The sequence below is a fragment of the Phoca vitulina genome, unplaced genomic scaffold, assembly GCF_004348235.1.
Source record: "Phoca vitulina isolate PV1807 unplaced genomic scaffold, GSC_HSeal_1.0 scaffold23, whole genome shotgun sequence".
Taxonomy (NCBI): domain Eukaryota; kingdom Metazoa; phylum Chordata; class Mammalia; order Carnivora; family Phocidae; genus Phoca; species Phoca vitulina.
In genome coordinates this window covers 15,346,516-15,364,946 of record NW_022589726.1, presented here as the reverse complement: position 1 = coordinate 15,364,946, position 18,431 = coordinate 15,346,516, and the positions used below count along the sequence as shown (strand labels likewise).

Sequence of the window (18,431 nt, the reverse complement as noted above, 5' to 3'; positions counted from 1 at the left end):
ATGACATTAAAAAAAAATTTTTTTTGAGTAATCTCAACATATAACATGGGGCTTGCACTCATGACCCCAAGATCAAGAGTCCCATGCTCCACCAACTGAGCCAGCCAGGTGCCCCTGAAGCCCTGTTTTTGTATAGGACTTCCCACATCAGTATTTTTCTTTAATATTTTCCTTTTTTTTTTTTTTTAGTTTTATTTTTTGGGATATTTCCTCTATCTTCTGTTTATCTTCTAGCCCTTCTATGGATTTTTTTGATATCTGCTATCATATTGTTAATTTCTAAGAACTTTTTTTGTCTCTGTATGTTCCCTTTTTTGTTGAATTTTGTTTTTGGTTCATAGATAAAATATTTTTGTTTAAATCTCTTGAGACTGTTCATTAAGTTTTCTTCTTTTGTCTCTTTTTTGAGTTTCTTTTTTGTTTTAGTCTTTGACTTCAGAGGCTTTCTTTAAATGTCTTAGGATTTTTGGCTGTTTAAGTGAAAGGCATTAAAAGACCAGATGGAAATGCCGTTGGCATGGGAAAACCTTACCAAATTGTGGACTTCACTATAGGTGATAAAAGCTGTTGCATAGGGAGGGGCCTGATATCAGCATTTATAGAGCTTTTCTGTTGTGGTGGTCAGTTTCCCCAGAGAGAAATACTCCAATCTCCTAAGAGGGGTGGGGTTGGAGAAATAGCTGAGAATATTGCTTAATCCTCATGTTTTCACTTTAGTATGTATGTATGTATGTATTTATTTATTTATTTATTTTTAAAGATTTTATTTATTTATTTGAGAGAGAGAGAGAGAATGAGAGACAGAGAGCATGAGAGGGAGGAGGGTCAGAGGGAGAAGCAGACTCCCTGCCAAGCAGGGAGCCCGATGCGGGACTCGATCCCGGGACTCCAGGATCATGACCTGAGCCGAAGGCAGTCGCTTAACCAACTGAGCCACCCAGGCGCCCTCACTTTAGTATTTATTCACTCAACTCTGCTTGGTGGCTATGAAGCCAGAGTCCCAACCTCCCCAAAGAATAAACTGGCTTTCTTCCGGAGGGGAGGTAGAAGTGGGGTAGTGGTAGCCTGATGTGTGGCTAATGCCTCTGTCTTTTTAGGTACTTGGTGCCTCTAATTTTTGAGTGTATCTGGAATTTTACAGAATTACCTTTCTCTTAGTTTGCTTCCTATTAGGTTTTAGCTTTCTTTGCTCCTCTAAGTTATATATCCTCTATCTGGTGTCCAGGTTGTAAAATTTGGGATCTATTATCTGTTTTCTATGTCCTCTGAAATTTATGTCTTTTAAAATTTATTTATTTATTTATTTAAAGTTTTTATTTATTTTTTTTAGTAATCTCTACACCTAATGTGGGCCTTGAACTCAGGACTCTGAGGTCGAGTCACATGCTCTTCTGACAGCCAGGCACCCCTGTGTCTTTTTTAAATCTTTATTTATTTATTTAAAGATTTTATTTATTTATTTGACAGAGAGAGGCATAGTGAGAGAGGGAACACAAGCAGGGGGAGTGGGAAAGGGAGAAGCAGGCTTCCCATGGAGCAGGGAGCCCGTTGTGGGACTCGATCCCAGGATGCTGGGATCATGACCTGAGCCGAAGGCAGATGCCTAACGACTGAGCCACCCAGGCGCCCCCTTTTTTAAAATCTTTATAATAATTTAGTGGGATTTGGGAGCCTATGGAGATAATCACATGTATTCAATTCAGAATCTCCTATTCATGTTTCATCCCCCTCCAGTCTAGCTTTTGCCCCTATTGTCCTACTAAAATAGGTCATCATAGTCATCAGGTACTCCCCCCCCACAGTTTTATTGAGATATAATTGACATATAACATTCTGTAAGTTTAATATATAAAATGTGATGATTTGATACACATCTATATTGCAAAAGTTTTGCCACACTAAGGTTAGTTAATATATCCTTCACCTCACATAATTACCTTTTTGTTATTATTACCGTGAGCTCATGAAAGCACTGCTGTCCTAGCAGCTTTGAAGTATACAATACAGTAGTGTTAAACTACAATCACCATGCTGTACATTAGATCCCTGGAACTTACTCATCTCATAACTGGAAGTTTGTACCCTTTGACCAGTATCTCCCTATTTGCCCCACCTCTCAACCCTTGGCAACCACCATTCTCCTCTCTACTCCCATGAGTTTGATGTTTTTTAGATTCCACATATAACGAGATTATACAGTATTTGTCTTTCTCTGCCTGACTTATTTCACTTAGCATAATGCCGTACAAGTCCATCCGTGTTGTCACAAATAGCAGAATTACCTTTTTATGGCTGAATAATATTCCTTTGTGTATATATACAACATTTTCTTTCTTTATCCTTCAGTGGACGCTTAGATTGGTTCCATGTGTTGGATATTGTGAATACTGTTTCAGTGAACATGGGACTCCAGGTATCTCTTTGAGAAAGTGATTTTATCTCCTTTGGATATATACCCAGAAGTGGGATTGCTGGATCTAATGGATTTCTTTTTCTTTCTTTCTTTCTTTTTTTAGGATTTTATTAATTTTTTGAGAGAGAGGGAGCATGCTCACATGTGAGTGGGGGAGGGGCAGAGGGAGAAGGAGAGGGAAGGAATCTCAAGCGGACTCTGCACTGAGCGTGGAGCCTGATGGGGGCCTTGATCTCACAACCCTGAGTTCATGAACTGAACTGAAACCAGGAGTCAGATGCTCAATGGACTGAGCCATCCGGATACCCCATGCCCCATGGATTTCTATTTTTAATTTTCTTCCTTTTTTTTTTAAATTTTTATTTTTTAAAAGATTTTATTTATTTGTCAGAGAGAGAGAGAGAGAGCACAAGCAGGGGGAGCAACAGGCAGAGGGAGAAGCAGGGAGCCTGATGCAGGACTCAGTCCCAGGACTCTGGGATCATGACTTGAGCCGAAGGCAGACGCTTAATTGACTGAGCCACCCAGGTGTCCCTATTTTTAATTTTCTGAGGAATTTCTATACTGTTTTCCATAATGGCTGTACCAGTTTACATTCCTACCAGTGGTGCACCAGAGTTCCCTTTTCTTCACATCCTTGCTAACATTTGTTATCTCTTGTTTTTATGATAGTCATTCCAACAGGTGTGAGGTGAAATCTCGTAGTGGTTTTGATTTATGTTTCCCTAAGGATTAGTGACATTGAGCACTTTTTCATGCAGCTGTTGGCCATTTGTATGTATTCCTTGGAAAAATGTCTTCAAGTTTTATGCCCATTTTTTAATTAGATTTTTTTTGCTATCGATTTCTATGAGTTCCTTATATATTTTGTATGTCAACTCCTCATCAGCTATGTAGTTTGCAAATATTTCTTTCATTCAGTAGGTTGCCTTTTCATTTTGTTGATGGTTTCCTTCTCTGTGTAAAAGCTTTTTATTTTAGTGTAGTCCTAAAAGTTTATTTTTGCTTTTGTTTTCTTTGCCTCAGCAGAAGACTAATGTTAAAAAAAAAAAAAAAAGTGCTGCTAAGGCCGATGTCAAAGAAATTACTGCCTATGTTTTCTTCTAGGAGTTTTACGGTTTCATGTCTCGCATTTAGATATTTAATCCATTTTGAATTTATTTATTTATTTATTTTAAAAGAGTTTATTTATTTGACAGAGAGAGACACAGAGAGAGAGGGAACACATGCAGGGGGAGTGGGAGAGGGAGAAGCAGGTTTCCCATAGAGCAGGGAGCCCGATGTGGGGCTTGATCCCAGGACCCTGGGATCATGACCTGAGCCGAAGGCAGCCGCTTAATGACTGAACCACCCAGGCATCCCCATTTTGAATTTATTTTTGTTTTGTTTTTGTTTTTTTGTTTTGTTTTAAAGATTTTATTTATTTATTTGTCAGAGAGAGCACACAAGCAGGGGGAGCAGCAGGCAGAGGGAGAAGCAGGCTTCCTGCGGAGCAAGGAGCCTGATGCGGGACTTGATCCCAGGACCCTGGGATCATGACCTGAGCCGAAAGCAGATGCTTAACCAACTGAGCCACCCAGGCATCCCTTGAATTTATTTTTGTGTATGGGTCTAAGAAAGTGGTCCAGTTTCATTTTTTTGCATGTAGCTGTTCAGTTTTCCCAGCACCAGTTATTGAAGAGACTGTCTTTCCCCTGTTCTATATTCTTGCCTTTTTTGTCATAGATTAATTGACCATATAAGCGTGGGTTTATTTCTGGGCTCTTTGTTCTTTTCCATTAATCTGTGTGTCTATTTTGTGCTGGTAGCAAACTGTTTTGATTACTATAGGTATGTATGTATGTATGTATGTATGTATTTATGATGACTACAGCTTTTTAAATAGTTTGAAATCAGGAGGTGCGATGGGGCCTTTAGCTTTGTTCTTTCTCAAGATTGTTGTGGCTCTTTGGGATCTTTTGTGGTTCCATATGAATATTAGAATTGTTTTTTCTGTTTCTGTGAAAAGTGCCATTGGAATTTTGATAAGGATTGCATTGCATCTATAGATGGCTTTCGAGATAGATCTCAACAATCTTAATTCTTCTGATTCATAAACAGGGATATCTTTCCATTTGTGTCTCCTTCAGTTTCTTTCAACAACGTAGTTTTCAATGTACAGATCTTTCACCTTCTTCTTTAGCTGACTTTTACGTATTTTATTGTTTCTGATGTTTTAACAAAAACATGGAATTGTTTTCTTTCTTTCTTTTTTTAGATAGTATATAGAAATGCAACTGATTTATTAATGTTGGTTTTGTATCCTGAAACTACTCAATTCACTTATTAGGTCTCACTTTCTTGGTGGAGATTTATGATTTTTATATACAAGATATATCATCAGCGAACAGTTATATGCCCTCCTTTCTGATTTGGATGCCTGTATTTCCTTTTTTTGGTGGGGGGATTGCTGTTTATTTATGACAAATATTCCACATTCGTGATCCTCTCCAGTCAGAAGTTCTTTTCTTTTTTTTTTTTTTTTTTAAGTTTTATTTATGTAAGTAATCTCTACATCCCACATGAGGCTGAAACTCAAGACCCTGAGATCAAGAGTCATGTGCTCCTCTGACTGAGCCAGCCAGGTGCCCCAGTCAGAAGTTCTTTGAAACCATGCTCTTGGCCTTGGCTGGTCAGAGGATGAAGTCATCTGACTCACCCATCCTGCGAATGACCCCACAGATAGTGTAGGTTTTAAACTGGCCGTTGAACCCCCCTGTCATCTTGTCAGCCTTGGCCCTGTTCTTCTGGATGGACGCGTGGTCCTTGGCACTGATGATGTGGTTCCTGGAGGAGTACTTTTGCAGCATGAACAGGTCCATGAATTTGCTGGCATCGTTCTGCATGTCAAGGGCACGCTTGCTGCCACCCTGGATACCTTTCCTTTTCTAGCCTACTTGCCATGGCTAGGACTTTTAATACTATGTTGAATAGGAGTGGTCAGAATGGGCACCCTTGTCTTGTTCCTGATTTTTGAGGAAAAGCTTTCAGCCTTTCTCTGTTGAGTATATTAGCTGTGGACTTTTCATATATGGCCTTTATTATGTTGAGTTATGTTCCTTCTATATCCAATTTATTGAGCATATTTATCATGAAAGGATGTTGAATCTTGTCAGTTGCTTTTTCTGTATCGAGATGATCATACGATTTTTGTCTTTCATTCTATTAATGTGGTATATCACATTTATTGATTTCTGTATCTTGAAACGTCCTTGCATCCCAAGAGTATATCTGACTTGATCATGGTATATGGTCTTTTTAATGTGCTGTTGAATTTATTTTGCTAGTATTTTGTTGAGAATTTTTGTGTCTTTATTCATCAGAGATTTTGGTCTGTTGTTTTCTTATAGTGTCCTCATCCAGCTTTGATATCAGTATAATGCTGGCCTTACAAAATGAGTTTAGGAATGTTTCCTCCTCTTCAATTTTTGGAAGAGTTGAGAAGAACTGGTGTTAATTCTTCTTTAAATGTTTAGTAGAATTCTCCCATGAAGCTGTGGTCCTGGGCTTTTCTTTGTTGGGAGGTGTTTGATTACTAATTCAATCTCCTCGGTTGTTACTGGTCTGTTCAGATTCTCTGTGTATTTTGTTTGTTTGTCTGTTTTGATGATTAAGACTTGGTAGGTTATATGTTCCTAGGAATTTATCTATTCTAGGTTATCGAATTTGGTGGTGTATAATTGTTCATGGCAATCTCTTATGATCCTTTGTATTTCTGTGGTATCAGTTGTAATGTCTCTTCTTTTATGTATAATTTTGAGTTCTCTTTTTCTTGGTAAGTCTAGCTAATGTGTTGTCAATTTTGTTTATCTTTTCAAAAAACCAGGACTTAGTCATTGAGCTTTTCTATTTGTCTATTCTCTATTTTATTTATTTCTGTTCTGATCTTTGTTCTCTCATTTTTTCTGTTAACTTTGGGCTTAACATATTCTTTCTCTAACTCCTTGAGGTTTTTCAAGATTTTTTTTCTTAATGTAGGCATTTATTGCTATAAACTTCCCTCTTTGCATTATTTTTGCTGCATATCATGAATTTTGGTATGTTGCATTACCATTTTTGTTTAGACTTTACAAATTTCATCTTTGACTCATTAGGTTGTTCAGGAGTATGTTGTTTAATTTCCACATATTTGTTAATTTTCTAATTTTCTTCCTGTTACTGATTTCTAGTTTCATACCATTTTGGCCAGAAAAGATACTTGGTATATGATTTCAGTATTTTTGAATTCGTCAAGACTTGTTTTGTGATTTAATACATGCTCTATGCTAGAGAATGTTCCATGTGTACTTGAAAAGAGTGTGTGTTCTACTCTTGGATGGAATGTCCTATATGTGTCTGTTAGGGCCATTTGGTCTAAAGTATAGTTTGAGTCCTGCATTTTTTTTTTTTTTAAGATTTTATTTATTTGACAGAGAGAGACACAGCGAGAGAGGGAACACAAGCAGGAGGAGTGGGAGAGGGAGATGCAGGCTTCCCGTGGAGCGGGGAGCCCGACGTGGGGCTTGAATCCCAGGACCCTGGGATCATGACCTGAGCCGAAGGCAGATGCTTAATGACTGAGCCGCCTAAGGCACCCGAGTCCTGCATTTCTGTATTGATTTTCTGCTGGGTGATATTCATTGTTGAAAGTGGGGTATTGAAGTCCCCTATTATTATTGTACTGTTGTCTATTTTTTCCTTTGATCTGTTAGTATTTGCTTAATGTACTTAGGTGCTTTGATGTTGGGTACATATATATTTACAATTTTTATATCCTCTGGATGAATTGACTGCTTTATCATTATATAATGATCTTTGTCTCTTGTTATAGTTTTTTACTTAAAGTCTATCTTTTCTGATGTAAGTGTAGTTATCTTGCTCTCTTTTGGTTTCCATTTGCATGGAATATCTTTTTCCAACCCTTCACTTTCTTCTTATGAGTCTTTTGTAGGCAACATATAAGTTGCGTCTTGTTTTTTATCCATTCAGCCACTCTGTGCATTTTGATTGGAAAATTGGATCCTTTACATTTAAAGTAATTATTGCTAGGTAAGGACTTATTATTGGCATCTTGTTAATTGTTTCTGGCTGTCTTTTTTTTTTTTTTCCCTTAAGTAACTCTACCTGCCAATGTGGGGCTGGAACTCACAACCCCAGAATCAAGATTCGCATGCTCTACCAATGGAACCAGCCAGGCGTCCCTATTTCTGGCTGTCTTATAGTGCTTTTCTTCCTTCCTTTCTTGTCTTTTTTTGTGAATTAATGATTTTCTGTAGTGGTATACTTCAATTCCCTTCTCTTTATCTTATGTGTATTTACTATAAGTTTTTGTTTTGTGGTTACCTTCAGATTTTAAACATCTTAGAGGTAAGAGTCTTTTTTAAGCTGATAACACTTGACTTTGATTGCATACAAAACCTACCCTTTTACCCTCCCCCCGACATTTTATGTTTTTATATCACAGTTTACATCTTTTTATGTTGTGTATCCATTGACAAATTATTGTAACGATAGCTATTTTTAGTACTTTTTTTTTTTTTTTTAGTAGGCTCCACACCCTATGTGGGGCTTGAACTCAGGACCCTGAGATCAAGAGTCGCCATGCTCTTATCAACTGAGCCAGCCAGGTGCCCCAGTACTTTTGTTCTTTAACCTTTATGCTAGAGTTAAGTGATAAACACCACTATACTACACTATTAGAATGTTCTGAATCTGATTATATGTTTAGCTTTACCACGGTGTTGTGCATTTTCATATGTTTTCTTTTTTTTTTTTTTTAAAGATTTTATTTATTTATTTGACAGAGAGAGACACAGCGAGAGAGGGAACACAAGCAGGGGGAGTGGGAGAGGGAGAAGCAGGCTTCCCGTGGAGCAGGGAGCCCAATGCGGGGCTCGATCCCAGGACCCTGGGATTATGACCTGAGCCGAAGGCAGACGTTTAACGACTGAGCCACCCAGGCGCCCCCATATGTTTTCATATTGCCAGTTAGCATCCTTTCATTTTAGCTCAGTGAATTCCTTTTAGCATTTCTTACAAGTTAGGCTGAGTGGTGATGAATTTTCTTAGTTTTTCTTCGTTAGGGAAAGTGTTTCTCACCTTCATTTCTGGGTAAATTATTCTTGGTTGGCATTTTTCTTCTTTCTTTCATCATTTTGAATATAAGATCCCATTGTCTCCTGGTGGGCAAGGTTTCTGCTAAAACATCCACTAATAGCCTTATGGAGGTTTTCTTGTATGAGAGATTTTTTTTCTTGTTGATTTTTTAAATTAATTAATTAATTAATTTTAAAATTTTATTTATTTAAGGGGGTCTGGGTAGCTCAGTTTGGCGTCTGCTTTCTGCTAGGGTCATGATCCCAGAATCCTGGGATCGAGTCCCGCATTGGGCTCCTTACTCAGTGGGGAGCCTGCTTCTCCCTCTGCCTCTGCCTGCTGCTCCCCCTGCTTGTGCTGTCTCTCAAATAAGTGGATAAAATATATATATATATATATATATTTTTAAAGATTTTATTTATTTATTTGACAGAGAGACAGCAAGAGAGGGAACACAAGCAGGGAGAGTGGGAGAGGGAGAAGCAGGCTTCCCGCTGAGCAGGGAGCCTGATGTGGGGCTCGATCCCAGGACCCTGGGATCATGACCTGAGCCGAAGGCAGACGCTTAACTACTGAGCCACCCAGGTGCCCCTGACTAGGCAATTTCAAATGATCACTCTTCAGGCTCACTGATTCTTTTGTTTGATCTAGTCAATAAAGTACTTTCAAGTTGCCAAATCCAACTAGGTTTGTTTTTGTTTTGTTTTTGGTTTTGTTTGTTTGACTATTCTCCATTTCTTGAAATACTCTCTTTCCTTGCCTCCGGTTACACAACCACTTTGGGTCTTGCCCTTTTGGCCCTTCTCTTTTGGTCTCTTTGTCAGTTACTTTATTCAATTTCTGATTATTTAGAGTTCTTTAGGTTCTTTAGACCTTCTTACCTTACCTTCTCTTTAAATACACTTTCTTCCTAGATTTTAGTTATTACTATGCTAACAGATTTACAGATTATAATTGCTAGGCCAGACCTCTCCTCTGTGTATCCAACTGCCTAATTGATATTTTTTCTGGAAATCTCACAGATGATTCAAGTTTTTCTTTTTGTTTGGTTGTTTGTTTTGTTTTTTGTTTTTTTTTAAGTAAGCTCTAGGCCCAATGTGGGGCTTGAACCCATGACTCTGAGATCAAGAGTCAAATGTTTTACCGACTGAGCCAGCCAGGTGCCCCTCAAATTTAACATATTCAAACTGTAATGCTTACTTTGTAGTCCTCAAATTGCCCTCCCCTAATCTCTACAGTGTTATAAATGATACTGCCATCCATCCAGTTACTCCAGCTGTCCTTGCCTACATCCAATCTATAAACTAGTCCTGTTGATTCTACCTATAAACTAAATCTCAAATCTTTCCACCCTTTTTTTTTTTTTTTTTTTTTAAATCTTTACTGCCATCTCTCCAGTTATAGACTGCATTTTCTTGTTTGGGTACTATAGTGACTGCCTAATTGATCTTCCCATTTCAACTCCTGCCTCACTCTCATTTGTTCTTCCCATAGTAGCCACAGTAATATTTTCAAAACATTGATCGGATCTTATAACTTCTTTCTTGCATAAAATTATTCACCACCGGTCTAATGTGTTCAGAATGAAAACCAAGTACTTCAACACAGGCTGGAAGGCTCTGTGTCCCTCTCCCTCCTTCATTACACTCTAGCTTCACTGGCCTTCTGTTCCTTTTAGATTCATTTGAAAGTCCCACCTTATGGGGCGCCTGGGTGGCTCAGTTGGTTAAGCGCGTCTGCCTTCGGCTCAGGTCATGATCCCAGGGTCCTGGGATCAAGCCCCGCATCGGGCTCTCTGCTCAGCAGGGAGCCTGCTTTCCCTCTCCCTCTGCCTGCTGCTCCCCCTGCTTGTGTTCTCTCTCTCTCTGTCAAATAAATAAATAAAATATTAAAAAAAAAAGTCCCACCTTATATCTTTTGCCCACATTCCCTCTTTCTGAAATGATCTTCTCTTTCATTCTCTGAATGGCTAGTTTCTTCTCATCCTTGAAGTTGCTCTTAAATATCACCTTTTTGACCAGACTAACTAAAGTAGGTCACAGCTTTCTGTTCTTTTTCTTTCTAGCCCATTTATCACGGAGGGTAATTATGCAATTACTTTATGATTATTTGATTAATGTCTTTATCTCCGCTAAATGCTAAATGTCATTAGGACCAAGACTATCTCTGGTATAGCTCAGCGTTTTGTCCTTGGTACCTGTCCTTGCCAGGTATTCTAAAGCAGGCATTCAGTATTTGTTAAATAAATAGATGTGAACTCTTTTTATATCTCAGGTGCTATTATAAGAGCCTTACATGTATTTATTTTCATCTCCATAACAATTCTATTGCATAGGTGCTGTTACTGTCCCCATGTTACCAGTAAGGTTAGGCAACTAATCGAGAGTCACACAGCTAGTACATGGCCACACTAGAATCAAACCTAAGTCTTTGTAGCCTGTGTTTATTTTTTTATTTTTTTGAGCCTGTGTTGTAACCACTTTCTGCTAGTTAAAGGGATCTATAATCAAGGAAAAAACGTTTAGTAAACATTGATTCATTGCCTGCTTAATTCCTAAATGAATAGTGAATAACTGAGTGCCTATATAAAAACTGAATGTGATTTTTCCTCATTTGTAAAATAAAGGAAAGAAAATGATTTTTTGTTGTTGTTGTTAACCCAAGTTGAATTATTATTAAATCATTATTTCATAATTACAGGATTTGCAAACTGGGAGAACCAGGCATGCTAACAGTTTACCCCTCCCCCCCCATTTCAACTACCAAAAATAATACTTGCCTTGCCCTTAAAGAATGTTGGGGTTTGGGGCACCTGGGTGGCTCAGTTGTTGGGCATCTGCCTTCGGCTCAGGTCATGATCTCAGGGTCTTGAGATCAAGCCCCATGTTGGGCTGCTCCATGAGCATGGAACCTGCTTGGGATTCTCTCTCTCCCCCTCTCCCTTTGCCCCTCTCCCCACTCATGCTCTCTCTCTCTAAACAAACAAAAAACCATTGTGGAGTAGCAAAGCTGAATGTGTATAGGCATACCTCATCCTATTGTGCTTCACTTTATTGTTCTGTGCAGGTATTGTGTTTTTTACAAATTGAAGATTTGTGGCAGCCCTGTGTTAAGCAACTTGGCACCATTTTTCCAATAGCATTTGCTCACTTCGTGTCATTCTGGTAATCTTTGCAATATTTCAGATTTTTAAAATTGTTATTGTTTGTGGTAATCTGTGATCAGTGATCTTTGATGTTACTATTTTAATTGTTTTGGGGTGCCATGAACCATATAAGGTGGTGAACTTAATTGACAAATATTGTGTGTGATCTGATTGCTTCGTTGGCTCTTCCCCCATCTCTCTCCCTCTCCTTAGGCTTTCAAATAAATAAATAAAACTTCTTTAAATGAAGAGTCAAAAAATGACAACAAAGGGGAGGGGGTTAGGGGAATGGGGTATTTTTTTAAAAGATTTTATTTATTTATTTGTCAGAGAGAGAGAGAGAGCGCGCAAGCACAAGCACGGGGAGCAGCAGGCCGAGGGAGAAGCAGAAGCAGGCCTCCTGCTGAGCAGGGAGCCTGATGTGGGAGTGGAGCCCCATGTGGGACTCGATCCCAGGACCCCGAGATCATGACCTGAGCCGAAGGCAGACACTTAACCGACTGAGCCACCCAGGTCATCCCTTAAAGACGTTTTAGAAATTGATTTTTCTTTTTTTAATAATTGGGGTTAATTATTGACCTTGCTTATAGTTTGTGAAAGCCATTGCTTTTTCAAAGAAATAGCAATGGAAAGGCTATGAGTGTGTGAGCCAGATGATCCTGCATTAAGAGTAAGATTCTACTCTTGATTAATTATGTGAACTTGGGAAAGTAACAAACTCCTCTGAATCTCAGTTTCCAAATCAATAAAAACCAAAATGTAAATGATACTTGTCTTATTATCTTCTTTGTAAAGATTATATTAGATAACAAAATCCTCTAGGGCTTGGAACATAGTAGATAGCCAGCAAATGTTATTTTGCCTTCTCTTTGCCTGATAAAAAGATAATAAAATAATAGGTCAGTTGCAGTTTTCTTGTATTCGCTTTTCCAGTTTTTTTGTGTGTTTTATTTTGTTTTGTTTGTAGATTAACTTCAGTAGTCACTTTTGAGAGCCTAGGCCGGGGCACTTTTACATTGTCACTATTTTTTGTTTTGATTTTTTTTTTATGTCATTATTCTGTTTTTGCATTACATTTTATGCCTGTTTAAGGCCAGTCTTTTCTTATTTTGCATTTCTTCATAGCATCTCCACATGTTACGTTACATAAAATACAACAATAATTGTTCAGTTATATATATTTATTATTTTTTTAGAGAGAGGGGAGGGGTCGAGGGTGAGAATTTTAAGTAGGCTCCATGCCCAGCCCAGAGCCTGATGGAGGGCTCGGGCTCCATCTCACAACCCTGAGATCATGACCTGAGTCGAAATCAAGAGTTGGACACTTAGCTGACGGAGCCACTCAGGCACCCCAGTTGTTCAGTTATAGCTTCTTGTTTTTATTCTCCAAATAGTAGGCACTTAATAAATGTTTTTTGAATGATTTAATATTTATACTACTATGTATCAACCAACACAATTTCCTTAACAAATAAATTGCAAAAGAAAAAAAAAAAGGAATGAATAGGGAACCTATTGATTAAGAGATGTCAGACATGCAGCCAGTCACAATATGCGGACCTTATTTGGATCCTTTGGATCCTATTTTCTTTTTCTTTCTTTTTTTTTTAAGATTTTATTTATTTATTTGACAGAGAGAGAGACAGCGAGAGAGGGAACACAAGCAGGGGCAGTGGGAGAGGGAGAAGCAGGGAGCCCAATGCGGGGCTCCATCCCAGGACCCTGGGATCATGAACTGAGCCAAAGGCAGACGCTTAACGACTGAGCCACCCAGGCACTCCTGGATCCTATTTTCAAACAAATAAACTTCAAGATGAGACAAAACAAAAATTTGACATCTGTGAGACGAATGGAAGTGTTTCTTTCTTTTTTTTTTTTTAAGTAAGCTCTACGCCCAATGTGGGTTCAAACCTAAAACCCCAAGGTCAAGAGTCATATGCTCTACCACCTGTGCCAGCCAGACACCCCAGGAATTATTAATTTTTTAGGTGATATAATGATATTGTGCTTTGTTTTATAAAAGAGAGTTTTTTTTTTTCAGGGCCACCTGGCTGGCTCAGTTTTTTTTTTTTTTTTTTATTAAAGATTTTATTTATTTGAGAGAGAGAGAATGAAAGAGAGAGAGCACGAGAGGGGGGAGGGTCAGAGGGCGAAGCAGACTCCCTGCTGAGCAGGAAGCCTGATGCGGGACTCCATCCCAGGACTCCAGGATCATGACCTGAGCCGAAGGCAGTCGCTTAACCAACTGAGCCACCCAGGTGCCCCCTGGCTGGCTGGCTCAGTTTGAAGAGTGTGCAACTCTTGGTCTCAGCTTTGTGAGTTTGAGCCCCACATTGGGTGTAAAGATTGCTTAAGTAAGTAAATAAACTTGAAAAAAATATTTTTTTCCAGGTTACATGCTGAAATATTTTAGAATGACATGATATATTTAGTATTTGCTTTGAAATCCTATGGGAGGTGGGGAAATAGGTAGAGCTACAGATGAAGCAGTTTGTCCGTGAATAATTGCTGAAGCTAAGTGGTAAGTATGTAAGGATTCGTTATACTCTTGTTTATTTTTGTATATGTTTTCCATTATAAAATAAAAAAAAGTTCTTGTTATTTTTTTTTTTTTAAGATTTTTATTTATTTACTTGACAGAGACACAGCGAGAGAGGGAACACAAGCAGGGGGAGTGGGAGAGGGAGAAGCAGGCTTCCCGCCGAGCAGGGAGCCCGATGTGGGGCTCGATCCCAGGACCCCGGGATCATGACCTGAGCCGAAGGCAGACGCTTAATTACTGAGCCACCCAGGTGCCCCAAAGTTCTTGTTATTAAACTTTGCTTCCTATCCTCTGCCAGAAGTGTCATCTTCTTCTTCTTCTTTTTTTTTTTTTTAACAGGTAGGATGTGAGCAACTTGACCACAACCAGACTAGTTATTACTTAAGGATATCACTGAACAAAACTGTCAGGAGTAAGCCTAAGCAAAGATAGAAAAGAAGGGGGAAAAGTGGAGGAAGAAAGGAAGGGAGTAGGAGAGAAGAGGCAGACTAGAGAAAAGGAAAGATGTCAGGGACAGTAGAAGGTTGTCTTAAAGTATAAGTCCCTTATTCCCTTTCTAAATTTTTTTCTAATTTCACCTCCACACGATTCCTTTAGTAGCTAAGTAGGAGCCTGAGATTCTGTGCTGTAAGTTCTGTCAAAATTATTTTGTAATAAGGAAAAAGAAAAGTAGCTCTTTTAATATATCAAATTAAGAGAGTAAGGATTTTCCCTTTTTTATATTCTTTATAGATGCTACTATATTATAGCTGTTACATACATAGTATATATTTATGTGACTGTGGATACTGGACCTTGCAGAAATTCTTACATAATCTTACACATTGCTATCCAGGAACTGGATAGAATTTTCTCCTTCAGAGAAAGACAAATACCGTATGATTTCACTCATATATGGAATTTAAGAAACAAAACAGATGAACATAGGGGAAGGGGAGGAAAAAGAAAATAAGATAAAAACAGAGAGGGAGGCAAACCATAAGAGACTTTTTAAAAATATGTATATTTTATTTATTTATTTGACACAGAACAGGAGCAGGGGGAGTGGCAGGCAGAGGGAGAGGGAGAAGCAGGCTCCCTGCCCTCCCGCCCCGAGCAAGTAGCCCGATGTGGGGCTCGATTCCAGGACCCTGGGATCATGACCTGAGCTAAAGGCAGATGCTTAACTGACTGAGCCACCCAGGTGCCCCAAGAGACTCTTAACTCTAGGAAACAAACAGGGTTGCTGGAAAGGAGGTGGATGGGGTGATGGGGTAACTGGGTGGTGGGCATTAAGGAGGGCACTTGATGAGCACTGGGTGTTATATGCTACTGATGATCACTAAATTCTACCCCTGAAACTAATAATTCAGTATGTTAACTAAATTGAATTTAAATAAAGAATTAAAAAAGAAAATTTTCTCCTCCTTTTTTGGGGAACTTATCCCTTTGTCTTGAACAATGCCAGGATTAGGGGCACTGAACCCCTGTGCAGTCGAAAATCCGGGTATAGCTTTTGACTCTCCCAAAACTTAACTACTAATAGCCTACTGTTGACCAGAAGTCTTACCAATAACATAAACGGTTGATTAATACATACTTTGTATGTGATATGTATTATATGCTGTATTCTCACCATTAAAGTAAGCTAGAGAAAAGAAAATGTTATTAAGAATATCATAAGGAAGAAAAAAGACATTTACAGTACTGTACTGTATCGAAAAAATCTGCGTGTAAGTGGACCTGCACAGTTCAACCCTGTGTTGTTTAAGGATAAACTGTAATTGGTTTTTGACATTCAGTGCTGTTTAGCAACAAGTCCTCACCTCCACACCTTACCTCCAACCTCTGCCCCATTCCAATTGTAGTTTAAGGTCTTGAGTTTGATGAAGTAGGTTAACACTTTGCTAAGGACTAGTTTTGTTCAGATCACTGTCTTTTTGAGATTTAAGGTATTTTAGGAATTAGAAGATCATGGATCCAGGACTTAGGCTATATAGACTCAAGTGTTTTAATGTTCTATCCTACTTTTTTTTTTTTTTAAGATTTATTCACTTGAGAGAGAGAGTGAGCACAAGCAGGGGTTGGGGAGAGGGGCAGACTCCCCACTGAGCCAGGTGCCTGACACGGGGCTGAATCCCAGGACCCTGGGATCATGAGCTGAGTGGAAGGCAGATGCTTAACTGACTGAGCTACCCAGGTGCCCCAATATTCTATCCTACTTAAAAAAAAAATAGTATGTCAGGTTTTTTTTTTTTTTAAGATTTTATTTATTTGAGAGAGAGGGAGGGAGAGAGAGTGGACAACCAGGGGGAGTGCAGAGGGAGAGGGAGAAGCAGACTTCCCACCCAGCAGGGAACCTGACACCAGGCTTGATCCCAGAACCCTGGGATTATAACCTGAGCCGAAGGCAGACACCCAACCAACTGAGCCTCCCAGGCGCTCCTGTCAAAATTTTAAGAGACTTTTATTTATTTATTTTAAAGTAATCATGGGGCACCTGGCTGGCTCAGTCAGAAGAGCATCTGACTCTTGATCTCGAGGTCTTGGGTTCAAGCCCCACATTGGGTGTAGAGAGTACTAAAAAAATAAACTTAAGAAAAAATCTCTACACCCAATGTGGGGCCCAAACTCAAGACCTGAGATCAAGAGTTGGATGCTTGGGGCACCTGGGTGGCTCAGTCAGTTGAGTGTCTGCCTTTGGCTCAGGTCATGAAATCCGCGTCCCTGGATCGAGTCCCGCGTCGGGCTCCCTGCTTGCCAGGGAGCCTGCTTCTCCCTCTCCCTCTACCCCTCTGCTTGTTCTCTCACTCTCTCTCTCAAATGAATAAATAAAATCTTAAAAAAAGAAAAAGAGTTGGATGCTCTACTGACTGAGCCTGTCAGCTGCCCCAACTTTTATTTGTTTTTAAATAGATAATAGATGTATGGACTTGGTGTAAAACAAAGGTTCAGGCAGAGGCTGCTGGGAAGATGGTGGAGTAGGAGGACCCTGGGCTCACCTCTTGCCACGTGGCAACCTAGAGAACACCCACATTGGCATAAATAACTCAGAAAGTGACCCGAAGACTGGCAGAACAGACTCTCTGCAGCCCGGCACAGACAAGAGGCCACAGCAAAGCAGATCCACCTACTCCGATACGTTCTTGGCAAGATCCCATCAAAGCAGTGCCACAGGCCTGGCAGTGTGCAAGCAGCCCAGACAAGGGTCAGCAGCACTCCAAAGTGAGTCATGCTCCAGGGGAAGGAGAAGATAACCACACACCAGTCTGACTGTGACCCCAGCAGTGGGCTGGGGGGCAGGCAGTTGGTCTGACTGTAGGCCCCCCACACCCCACCAGTAAAAGCTTCTCAGGGAACAACACAGGGAAAGTGTCCTGCAGTTTGGTGCTACTTCATCTCTGGCAAACACCCGGTCTGACTCAACTCAAGCCCAAGGTGACCCCGGACCAGCCCACTAACACCACAGGCACCAGACTCTGCCTGCAACAGGGCAAAGAGAGCCATTGCAGGCTGGACTGAAGGCAAACACATCCCAGCCACAACAGGAGGGTGCACGCAACACACAAGGAGACACCCTGAAGCACTATTTTCTGGTGAAAAGGAGACATTGTGCTGCAGGGCACTCCAAGACCTCTTCTTCATAAAGCCACTACTTTCAAGTATGGGAGACGTAACTGACTTTCCTAACATGTGGAAACAGATGCAGCAATAGACAAAATGAGGAGACAGAGGTATATGTCCCAACTGAAAGAGTGGAACAAAATCATAGCAAGAGAGTTAAACAGAATGGAGATAATATGTCTGATAGTGAATTTAAAGTAATGCTCATAAAGATACTCGCTAGAATTGAGAAAGGAGTGCAGGACCTCCACGAGACCCTCCACCAAGAGACAGGAGACCTAAAAAAGAACCAGTTAGAGATAATGAACTCACTAAATGAAAATAAAAATAGACCACCTGGAATAAATAGCAAACAAGAGGAAGTAGAAGAACAAATCAGCAGCCTGGAGGACAGAGTAATGGAAAGTAATCAAGTTGAGCAGATGAGAGGGGAAAAAATATGCAAAATGAGAATAGGCCTGGGGGGACACCTGGGTGGCTCAGTCGGTTGAGTGTCTGCCTTTGGCTTGGGTCATGGTCCCGGGGTCCTGGGATTGGGTACCGCATTAGGCTCCTGGCTCAGTGATGAGCCTGCTTCTCCCTCTGCTTGCCACTCCCCTTGGTTGTGCTGTGTC

The 18,431-nt window shown here is 39.9% G+C and overlaps 2 protein-coding genes across 5 annotated transcripts in view; one reads left to right on the top strand and one right to left on the bottom strand.

The window, feature by feature from the left end:
- Window positions 1-18,431, top strand: part of RBMS2 (RNA binding motif single stranded interacting protein 2) — a 69,752-nt gene that overhangs the window by 12,916 nt on the left and 38,405 nt on the right. The gene's annotated exons all lie outside the window — the stretch shown is intronic.
- LOC116642362 (40S ribosomal protein S21-like) lies at window positions 4,987-5,930 on the bottom strand. Its single transcript, XM_032420722.1, has one exon. It carries the CDS (start codon window positions 5,296-5,298, stop codon window positions 5,086-5,088), a length of 213 nt encoding a protein of 70 aa, XP_032276613.1. The 5' UTR covers window positions 5,299-5,930; the 3' UTR covers window positions 4,987-5,085.

Excerpts from the sequence above, each read along its gene's own strand:
- LOC116642362 (XM_032420722.1), bottom strand. The coding sequence starts at position 5,298 with ATGCAGAACGATGCCAGCAAATTCATGGACCTGTTCATGCTGCAAAAG.